An 11,375-nucleotide genomic window follows, 5' to 3' on the forward strand; every position below is an offset into this window, starting at 1 on the left:
CTCTATTTGTACCTGTGAATGGGGACAGCCGGTGTTGTCAGCAGTGCTCCTGTCATGTACCGCGTGTCTCGTGTTTATGCTGGTTGCTCAATAGTCTACACTGTTTTACAACTCTGCCCCTTCACCCACTAAGGCTGGCATCCGTCTTGGTCGATGCTGTATTGCACTGTGACATTTTGGAACTTTGGCTTTGACCCCAGTCATGATTCTACCTTGTGATCAGTCTGGTGAAATGCAGATGAAGATGTGATCCCACTAAATTGTAGTATTAAAGGTTTATTTATTTTTACACCTTGTGACTATTGATGTCAGAAGATTTTACATGAGATTGGCTCTGCTCAGTGGCTTTGGGCCGATGTCGAGCTAGATTTTTATGCACGGCTATCTGTATCTGAACCCACCCCACCCCCATTCATGGCGCCACGATTTCTACTTTATTTTTTTATGTCTTCCCAGGATTGCACCAGCAATGCTCCGACAGGCATCATATGGTACAATAAAAATTGGAACGTACCAGAGCATGAAGAGATTATTCGTCGATCGTCCAGAAGGTGGGTATGAGAATAGTGTTCACATCCAAAGCACAGCTGTTAGGGTGGTAACTGACTGGGTACTATGTTTTTGAGCACTTGGTTGTCAAACACAACGTTTCAGTTCTATTTTAGCTCCTAGGAGGACAGACCTGTAGATGAGGGTACTCTACAACAATAGTGTATGGCGCCCTCACATGGCTCAGGAGCGCAAGATCTGATTGGGGCTGATGGTTGTAGCTTGGACAGTTTGGGGCTTTTTATGAAAAAACATATCCCTAAAGGTGGGCATCCAAGCTCCTAAGTCATAGATGAACATGTCGTTATTATAGTGTGCACCTTGGTGATCTGTTCTTTATACAGAATAGTTCGTCATCGTCTATACACATTCACTACAGGCTTTCTAAATACTACTCCTTTTTTGTTAGTCCCATAGGAAATGCATGGAGTGGTGATCACTCCGTTCTGTTGGGGCAGTTGGAATCCCTGTTCTTGGGATGGGGGGTGTTATGCTGCTGGGATCATCACTCATCAGGAGGTTTCCTATTATGTAGATAATTTTCGATATAGGGAACAACTCTTTTATCCGCCGATTGATAGAGAAATGAGCGAAGCTGCTTCGTCATTCCCTGGCTTTAATGAAGTATTTACTGTTTAAGAATAATTTAATTACCTAAGGTTACCCTTGTTATTTGCAGATGAGACGTTGGTTCTGAATGTATTCTGTGGCGTGCTGTCTGGAGTTGTTTCTTCCTGCATCGCCAACCCCACCGATGTTCTTAAGGTAAGCTCACGTCTCCTTCAGTCACTTCATGAACTCGTCTACAGCTTGGTGCATGTCTGCGAATTAGCACAATTAACTCTGAGATGCTTGGCTGGTGAATCTCCATATCTAGGATCTGTATTAGTCGCAGGGGAGTGTTCTCGGAATAGTGTTACAGCTCATGGACAGATGTGGCCAAGCTGAATTTGTCACTCGTTTTTGGAGCTGGATTGTTTGTGTGCAGTCTGTTCTAAAATTCCTAAACCTGCCTCTGCTACATCTGCAGCTTTGATTGAAAACATATGATTAGTTTGCTGTTAAATGCCTTTGGGTGATACATGCGCGTGCCTGGTCACGGATGGAGTATTAAGAGAATTTCTGGAGGCATAGGAGTTGGCAGTCAATCCAGAGGAGCAACACCTACATGGTGTGAACAATCTGTGCTGCCAAAAAAATACAACTAGGGAGTCTGGTGCATGAAATATGCAACCAGTGCTACGTTTTTATATAGATTTTTGCCCCTATTTAATGGAAAAGGCTTCTGATGACTTAAAGGGAACCTGTCAGGTCTCCAGTGCACCCAGAACCACGAGCAGTTCTGAGTGCATATCTAGAATCCCTGCCTATCTGTCCCAGCATTTACGAGCATACATAATTTATCTAAGGATGCCTTTATTTCTAAAGATCGTTTGATGTGCTAATGAGGGCTGCGACTTGTCGGTCCACTTAGCATGCTAGCGTGCTTTTGTGGGCGGGATAACATGCGTTACAATGACCAGTGTCATGGCAACGTGATATAAAGTCGCGGCTTTGTAGCTGTTAGAATTGTGCGCCTTTAACTATGGGTGTATGTGTCCTAGCTTCAAAGACGTCCACTGCCCATGATGAGAAGTTGTCTGCATCTGCACTTCTGGTCATGCACACTACTCATCTCTGAAGCCGGGGACGCATACACCCAGCTTCTGAGTAGTGTGCATGACCGGAAGTGCAGACGACTTCTCATCATGGGCAGTGGGCGTCTTTGAAGCTTGGACGTATACACCCATAGTCAAAGGCGCTCAGGGCTAACAAGTACAAAGCCGCGCACATGCGAGACTTTCTTTGTCACTCTATTGGGAGACCCAGACAATTGGGTGTATAGCTACTGCCTCCGGAGGCCACACAAAGTATTACACTTAAAAGTGTAAGGCCCCTCCCCTTCTGCCTATACACCCCCCGTGGGATCACGGGCTCCTCAGTTTTCATGCTTTGTGCGAAGGAGGTCAGAAGCGCCTAGCAAGACTACCTCAAGTACGCACGTTCCTGCAGCGGGTTTGCCGCTTAGTCCTTCCTTACAAACGACTGTTAGAACCCTGTGATTTGAACAGGGTGCTGATGGTTCTGCAGAAACCACCATTCGAGCCTATGAGGGTTTTTTCTCTCTCACGCCTTTCGCAGAAAGTGGTTTCCTAGGGGCAGTCACTTCACTTCGGAGAGTGTCTGTCGGGGCAGCATTGTCGTGCAAAGTCCCCTTCCCGGTGTCTCACCAGGTCAAGGGGTTCTGCGTCCGGTTCCGGAATTTCTCCCTAAGGTGGAATCCCCCCTTTCATCTCAATCAGGGTATCCGTACCCTCTGTTTGTCTTCATCCAGTTCACCAATGTGAAAAGGATTTGCACTTGATTAGATCTGGTGAGAGCACTCAGTCTCTTCATCGATCGTACGGCGTCCCTGCGCCGCTCGGAAGCACTCTTGTCCTTGTCGCTAGCCAGCGTAAAGGGTTGCAGGCTTCCAAATCAAGACTGGCTCGGTGGTTCAAGGAACCAATTCTCTAGCTTATCGTGCTGCTGGGCTTACGGTTCCCTCAGGGCTGAAGGTCCATTCTACCAGAGCGGTGGATGCGTCCTGGGCTTGAGGCACCAGGCTACGGCTCAGCTTGTGTGTCAGGCGGCTACCTGGTCCAGCCTCCACACTTTCACGAAACACTGTCAGGTGCATACCTATGCTTCGGCGGATGCCAGCATAGGCAGACGAGTCCTTCAGGCGGCGGTTGCCCACCTGTAGAAAGGGGCCGTTTTACGGCTCTATTACGAGGTATTATTTTACCCACCCAGGGATTGCTTTTGGACGTCCCAATTGTCTGGGTCTCCCAATAGAGCGACAAAGAAGAAGGGAATTTTGTTTACTTACCGTAAATTCCTTTTCTTCTAGCTCTAATTGGGAGACCCAGCACCCGCCCCTGTTTTTTTGTATACACATGTTGTTCATGTTGAATGGTTTCAGTTCTCCGATATTCCTTCGGATTGAATTTGCTTAAACCAGTTTATTGGCTTTCCTCCTTCTTGCTTTTGCACTAAAACTGAGGAGCCCGTGATCCCACGGGGGGTGTATAGGCAGAAAGGGAGGGGCCTTACACTTTTAAGTGTAATACTTTGTGTGGCCTCCGGAGGCAGTAGCTATACACCCAATTGTCTGGGTCTCCCAATTAGAGCTAGAAGAAAAGGAATTTACGGTAAGTAAACAAAATTCCCTTCTTTGTATCGTGTTTCCATGACACTGGGTATGTTGGCACACCCACAGGGCGTACTAACCTGCTAAGTGGACTAACAAGTTGCAGCCCTCTTAGTTTATGATATGCTATCTGTAGAAATACTTTTTTTTTTCTAAAGATCGCTTTATCTATGCTTGTAAATGCAGGGATTCTAGATATGCATCCAGAGCTGCTCGTGGTTGTGGGTGCACTGGGGACCTGACAGGTTCTCTTTAAAGTATCATCAGTCACTCAGACTATAATCAGAAAAGCTCCTGACATATTTATGGCTTGCATTTGACAGGTGACTTACACTGGCATGGCTCACCTAAAGGCCTCATTGATAGTGCAGGGTTTTTCTTTAAATTGCTCACTTTATATTCTTTTTATGTATATAAGCAAATGAGATGTGATCATAAAATTTATTATTTTTACTAAATAAAACCCAAGTGTTTTAAGAGGGGGGGGGAAAAACCCCAACCTATTCCTAACTCAGAAAGTTTAAGTACTTTGTGTGTCTGAGTTCGGCCTGTGACAACTGTGGATTATCATGCAGGCTGAAGCACAAGTGTCACTTCCATGCCAAGTCTGTATGACGTGGTTGGCAAAGGGCAGACGGTTCAGGATCCCAGCTGAGAACACTATGCACAGGCCATGTTAAGGCCTCCACGCAAGGCAGATGTTCATTTTGGACGCCCGTATTCCTAGAATAGCTTGGAGGAGGCCCGGCAGCCTGACTGAAATGTGAGAACGGGGTTTGCTGTACTCTGAAAATAACCCCGCTGGCATACTGACACTGATTCTGTCACAGCTCTGCTGAATGTCCTCTGGAGCCAAAGCAAATTATCACTTTACTTTCCTGCAAGACTTCACAAAAACAGTAAAAATTTGATATTGAATATTTTTCTGTATGCATGATTAAAAAAACAAAAACAAAAAAACCCCTCTGCTTTACTTAAATCCTCCGGACCCCAGCACTGTGGGGAATAACAATCACTGAGCTTAATGGCTCATGTCATCTATGTGGGCAAAGCTGCCCGGTTCAATTTGGCTACAGGGATGTCAGTGATGTAAGCACTTGTAGTGCTATACGGGTGCACAACGGCTTTACTGAAAGTGCGGCATATGGGCAAAAATAAACTTTATTCCTCCCAGGAGCTGCTGGCTTTGTTATGCAGGCATAACTAATGCCTGCATAAATTTCATTATCTTGGAAGGGGTAATCGATATGATAAACTTAATTTGAATGCCGATTTTGTTATACTGTTGTATGCTGTTTTAATAAAAAAAAGTATCTGATTTTTAAAAAAAAACAACTGCAGGTTAATGACCTTAACTGACCTGGCAGGTTCCCTATAAAGGGAATCTGTCACCAGGTTTATGCTTAATCATCTGAGAGCAGCATTATGTAGGGAAATAGACCCTGATTTCAACAATGTATTACTGTGTTTCACAACTGCTGCACCCAGTAAACTATCAGCTTTTTTTCTGTTGTAGATGTAGCACCCTGATTTGCAGCTTTCTGTGTATATTGTATGATAGTGAGCTGCTAATCATTGGTGGGTGAAGAGTAGCAACAGGAGGCAGGCCCGGGGTAGCTAGTCGTACAGTGATAATCTTCTGTTGATAAAACACGAATTGTATTGGAAGAACAGCACACAGCCTCATCAGTGACACATCTCTGTAAGGCTAGTTTCACACTTGCGTTGAACGGTATCCGTTGCATTGCGTTGTGTGATGGATGCAACGGATGTGTTGCATATAGTGGCGCAACGGATGCTGCAAAACAACACAATTCGTTTTGTTTCTTTACAGTTTTACCGTCGGCAGACTACTGTGAACGATCAGCTGATCGCTCACAGTAGTTGGCCGCTGGGTGATCAGCCGATCGCTCACAGTAGTTGGCCGCCGGGTGATCAGCCGATCGCTCACAGTAGCCGGGTGATCAGCCGATCGCTCACAGTAGCCGGGTGATCAGCCGATCGCTCACAGTAGCCGGGTGATCAGCCGATCGCTCACAGTAGCCGGGTGATCAGCCGATCGCTCACAGTAGCCGGGTGATCAGCCGATCGCTCACAGTAGCCGGGTGATCAGCCGATTGTTCGGTCGCCGACAATGTGTGCGGGGGCAGAGTGCGAAGTGGGTGGAGCCGAGCGAGGCCATGGCTGAGGACGTCGGTGTCGCGGGGACTGCATTGCTGGGGGACAGGGGGGTGTGTGTGTGTTTTGTGTGTGGGGGCGGAGCCGAGCGGGGAAGTGTCGGGCTCCCGGCACACGTAACTAGGGTTCCTTGGTTACCCAATGTCTACCCTGGTTACGGGTGGAGGGAGCCAGAGAGAGCATGCGCAGTGCAATTCAAAGGATTCCGCTGCTCAAAAAAAGTTACATGCTGCGCTCCTTCCACCCGACGCAGCGTCAAAATAACGACGCTGCGTCGTCCGGTGGATGCAACTCTGACACTTGCGTTACAGTGCGTCATCCATACAAGTCTATGGAGAATAGCGCAGTGCGTTAACAGACTGCGCTATTCTCCATAGTGACGGACTCCGCTGAACGCAAGTGTGAAACTAGCCTAAGCAGTGTCTCGGCCTCTAACTTGTGCAGTATTCAGATTTCATAGTAAAAACCTGATGCAATTCCCGTTTTAAATTTGCAAACTCTGTGCAAAAACTCAAATGCTTCTGAAAGATTTAGCCTCTGAATTTTGTAATTGGAGCAACAAGGTTCTGCTGACAAATCCGTCAGATATGTTCAGTACTATTCCACCATCAAACAAAACCCTGACTGATCCAATTATAATCAATGGGGTCAATGGAGAACCATCATGCAACAGATCGGACATGGAGCTATGATGCATATTTGTGTGTGTGTGTGTGTGTGTGTGTGTGTGGGGTGTGTGTGTGTGTGGTTGTATATATTTCCTGTACCTGTCTACTTGGAGAGCAGATTGGCCCCAGATCGGACCCACGTTATGCTGCGGTTCCATAGGATCGCAGAGTTTATTTATCTGCTTTAAATATGTGGCGTAAAAATATGTCCCTTGAAATTTATTATTACATGCTGCCATTAATGTTAACATCCCGTCCTTCTCTTTTCAGATCAGAATGCAGGCACAAGGCAGTGTGATGCAAGGGGGAATGATTGGGAACTTCATCAATATTTACCAGCAGGAAGGCACACGAGGCCTATGGAAGGTGAATTGAGTTTGTGTGGTGTGTGTGTTTTTCATCTGACAAGTACGTAATCGGCAATATGTGTTGTTTTTTTCTAGGGGGTATCACTAACTGCCCAGAGAGCTGCCATTGTAGTGGGAGTGGAGCTGCCTGTCTATGACATTACTAAGAAACATTTGATCCTGTCTGGACTGATGGGTGACACGGTCTATACACATTTTCTGTAAGATTAACTGTTTTGTAGCGTAATTATTGCTTTAAGGGTATGTGCGCACGTTGCTTTTTACCTGCTTTTTACCTGCTTTTTTGCTGCTTTTTCTTCTGCGCTGTTTAATGCCAAAATGGATGTGTTCTTCTATTCAAGCAAAGTCTATGGGAATTTGGGTTTCTTGTTCACACTATGTTGTTCAAAATGCTGCCTTTTTGTGGCCGAACTTTGGTCAAAAACTCAGCTTTGCAGTGCAAAACCCAAATGGCAAAAACAATTGACATGTTGCTTCTTTGAAAAGCTGAGTTTTTGACCAAAGTTCTGCCTCAAAAAGGCAGCATTTTGAACAACATAGTGTGAACAAGAAACCCAAATTCCCATAGACTTTGCTTGAATAGAAGAACACATCCATTTTGGCATTAAACAGCGCAGAAGAAAAAGCAGCAAAAAAGCAGGTAAAAAGCAGGTAAAAAGCAACGTGCGCACATACCCTTAATGTGAAATTTTTAAATTTCTACCTGGGCACCTCCAATTTTTTTTTTTTTTTTTTTTTAATCCCTGACCTGTCTGATGTGTTCCTTGGTTTTCCTGATGTCGTTTGATCCCTAACGTTCTCAAACAAGCCTCTGAGGCCTTCACAGAACAGCTGTAGTTTATACTGGGAATAAATTATACAGAGGTGATCTTTGTTTACTAATTAGGAGGCTACTGTAGTAAGGCAACCTCTGCCCTGAGAAATGAAAAATAAGGATTCTTGCTGCAAATAAGGCTTTATTACAAAATCCAGCACCAAAATTGAACACAATCCACAGTCAAACGTTTCGTCCTGTTTTTGGTGCCGGATTGTGTAATAAAGCCTTATTTGCAGCAAGAATCCTTTTTACATTTCTCAGTGTTGAAGTTGCCCAGCTACTATATTACAGGGCTTTCCAACCCTTTCCTCAAGCATGAGCACACAGTTTTGCAGGGTCAACCTGTTTAAACATGCCTTGTGCCAAAAATCTTTGCCTATTAATGAAGAGGGATTGTCTGACTTCACCACGCTCCCTCATAAAGACCAAAATTGCTGGTCTTAATGAGTCGGGGGCTACAGGCTCCTTGCAGATGCTAATCACAGAGGCGCTCCCCCCACCCCCGTGTGTGCTGCCCTTGTAGACCCATGCCTTTTGGGATTGCTTGGTTATATACCATACACAAACTTAATCTGTGCCAGACTGATGGTAAGTGTTGATTGTGTTACTGATGGCATAGCCGTGCAATGTCAGCGTATTTCACTGCTGTGACTCTGCTTTTAATCAGGTCAAGTTTCACGTGTGGATTGGCAGGAGCTTTGGCGTCAAATCCAGTTGACGTTGTGAGAACCAGGATGATGAACCAAAGGTCAATGGGTGAGATGTCGGGTTACAAAGGCACCCTGGACTGTCTACTGCAGGTACATGTGTCATTATTGGTTAAATAAAACTTAATTACATATTTATTAGCATTTATATAAAGCATCCTTTATTATAAAATATTAACTCACAGGCCTGTGAAGGTCCGGATTAGGGCCACATCTGCATGAAACTTGTATTATTGATTCTTGATATTGTGGATGTCTTCCGTATTGTCTGTTTTGCCATTCATGAGTGCAGCATATGATCGTGTGTGTGTGTGTGTGTGTATTTAGTCAAAATTGACTGTTTTTATACTAAACTTTTTTTTTTTTTTTTTTCCCCTCACCCCAGACCTGGAAAAATGAAGGTTTTTTTGCTTTATATAAAGGTTTTTGGCCAAACTGGTTAAGATTGGGACCCTGGAATATAATTGTATCCTTTTACACTGGAGACTTCCTTTTTTACTCTTGTATTGTATTTTTTTTTTTTTTTATTTTTTTTTTTCCTCGATGCATTGCATTATGTTTGCAACACTCCGATTAGATCATAGTTAGACTACTAAAGTGTGTGTGTGTGTGTGTGTGTGTGTGTGTGTGTGTGTGTGTGTGTGTGTTTTTACGCTCAGTCAATTCTAGTCATTTGTCACCTTTCATTAATCCTTAACGATCTTCTACAGTTCTTTATAACCTATGAACAGCTCAAGAAACTAAACCTCTGATGCGTGATCCATCAGCTAGCCAAGTCTTTTAACGCCAGGAACCTTCTTGAATTTCATACTGACGTGCTCCAAAGTTTCTTCATGTCGTCACTGAATGTATGAAGAGAAGTGACACTTTCTTGGAGACCAGGTTACCAATGTCCGCACTGCATCGGAAGACTTCCTGAGAAATGTGGTGCAGGAATTGCATCCGGAACACAATGTAAATTTCAGATTCCTGAGGCTCAAGAGGTGTAAAATGTTAATTTATTTGGGTATTGTTAGTATAAATTTATACCGAGCTCTCAAAGGCATATTTTTATACTTGTAGAGTGGTACATGCACAATTCAGTAATTTATCTTTTTTTTTTTTTTTTTTTTCTGTTACAAAAAAAAAAATCAAACTTTTGACTCCCTTTTTTCATAGAATTAAACCTTTTTTTTTTTCCACTGCGTGCCCTTGGGGAAAGTTGTGGAGGCAAGTGTGTAACGGCCAGCAAGTATTATGGGCCCTTTTTTTAATTAACAAGATGTTAATTTTGATCAATGCTTGCCTAATTTTTCATTGGAAAGCCACAAATGTAAATGATCCCTCTTCATCTGCACATGTAAGGACCACTTTAGGTCTTTTCAATATATATATGAGAGAGAGAGAGTTGGTATCAGTTTATTTCTATGGTAAATTTTAATTGCACCTCCTGTGTATGACACCTGGGCCTTTACAGTAAGCAATTTTGGAGCACTACATTCCCCCTCTTCTGCTGACGGACACGTTATTTATTGGACAGTGACATTTCAAGTGATTAGAACTCAGATGTATATTTTTCTATTCTTGTGCACTTGACACTTTGCATTATCCTGCCAGTGCAGTTCTAAGGATTGTTGTATTGTTACTTTGTAGACAGGCTTGTAAACTTGCTGCTCATATTGTGGCTGATCAGGCCTTTTGGGTGCTACTGTGGCACTTCACTGTGCTTCTAGTTCTTGCTTTGTTTTAGATTCCTAGAACCGCACATGTGTAGATATGGACCGTTACAGATTTTAGTCATGTTACAGAACATATTCTTTTATTTTGAAATGCAGCTATATTATATTATTTCTATTGGCTCTTTAGGGTGTTACAGTTATTGTAATACTTATCTAGTTTTGAATGTGAAGGAAATGATGGGGTTGCTGAGGAATGTTGCTTATTTGCTGAGTTAAAATTGATTGGTAGACAATAAAAACAAACATTCTTTTAATAACTCCTATCACCACGACAATATTTCTATTTTATTTTTATATTTTTTTCTTTTGCCTTTTTATTTTGTAAGGGTGCTCCTCATGAATATGAAAAGCTACCTGGAGAGGTCTTGCATACCTTGTTATTAACCTGTGTGTGTGTGTGTGTGTGTGTGTTTGTTTGTTTTTTGTTCCAGTGAACAAAAAATGCATGTATGTGTCACAAGTGAGTATACCCATCCAATTAATTGTAAATCTTTTCATGGGACAGCACTGGAGATAATACACAATGTAAAGTAGTCAGTGTACAGCTTGTATAACAGTAAATTTGGTGTGCCCTCTAACTCCACACACAGCCATTAATGCTTAAATCGCTGGCAACTGAAGTGAGTACACCCCTAAGTGAAAATGGCCGAATTGTGCCCAAAGTATTTTGTGTGGTCTCCATTATTTTCAAGCACTGCCTTAACACTCCTGATCGTGAAGTTCACTAGAGCCTCACAGGGGCCGCTGGACTCCTCTTCCACTCCACCATAACAAACATCATGGAGCTGAGGGATGTTAAAGATCTTGCACTCCTCCACCTTACATTTGAAGATGTCCCACGTGCTCAATGGGGTTTACGCCTGGAGACATGCTTAGCCAGTCCAACACATTTATTCTGTTTTTTTTTTTTTTTTTTTTTATCATGTTGGATACTGCCATGTGGCCCCGTTTTTGAAGGTAGGAGATTATGTTCTGCTTCAGTATGTCACAGTACATGTTGGCATTCATGGTTCCCTCAATGAACTGTAGTTCCCCACATCTGGCAGCACTCGTGTGCAGCCCCAAACCATGACACTCCCACCACCATGCTTGACTGTAGGCAAGACACACTTACCTTTTATACTCCTCACCTGGTTGC

General features: G+C 43.6%; 1 protein-coding gene across 1 annotated transcript in view; it reads left to right on the forward strand.

Moving 5' to 3' along the window:
- Positions 1-10,744, forward strand: part of SLC25A30 (solute carrier family 25 member 30) — a 29,486-nt gene extending 18,742 nt beyond the window's left edge. The window contains exons 4-10 of the mRNA XM_075334386.1: positions 457-551; positions 1,229-1,314; positions 6,898-6,993; positions 7,071-7,195; positions 8,480-8,612; positions 8,905-8,985; positions 9,230-10,744. Coding sequence (XP_075190501.1) covers positions 457-551; positions 1,229-1,314; positions 6,898-6,993; positions 7,071-7,195; positions 8,480-8,612; positions 8,905-8,985; positions 9,230-9,271 — 658 coding nt within the window. The 3' untranslated portion in view covers positions 9,272-10,744. The remainder of the gene's footprint in view (positions 1-456; positions 552-1,228; positions 1,315-6,897; positions 6,994-7,070; positions 7,196-8,479; positions 8,613-8,904; positions 8,986-9,229) is intronic.
- The last annotated feature ends 631 nt before the right edge of the window (positions 10,745-11,375 follow it).

The sequence above is a fragment of the Anomaloglossus baeobatrachus genome, chromosome 2 (assembly GCF_048569485.1).
Source record: "Anomaloglossus baeobatrachus isolate aAnoBae1 chromosome 2, aAnoBae1.hap1, whole genome shotgun sequence".
Taxonomy (NCBI): Eukaryota; Metazoa; Chordata; class Amphibia; order Anura; family Aromobatidae; genus Anomaloglossus; species Anomaloglossus baeobatrachus.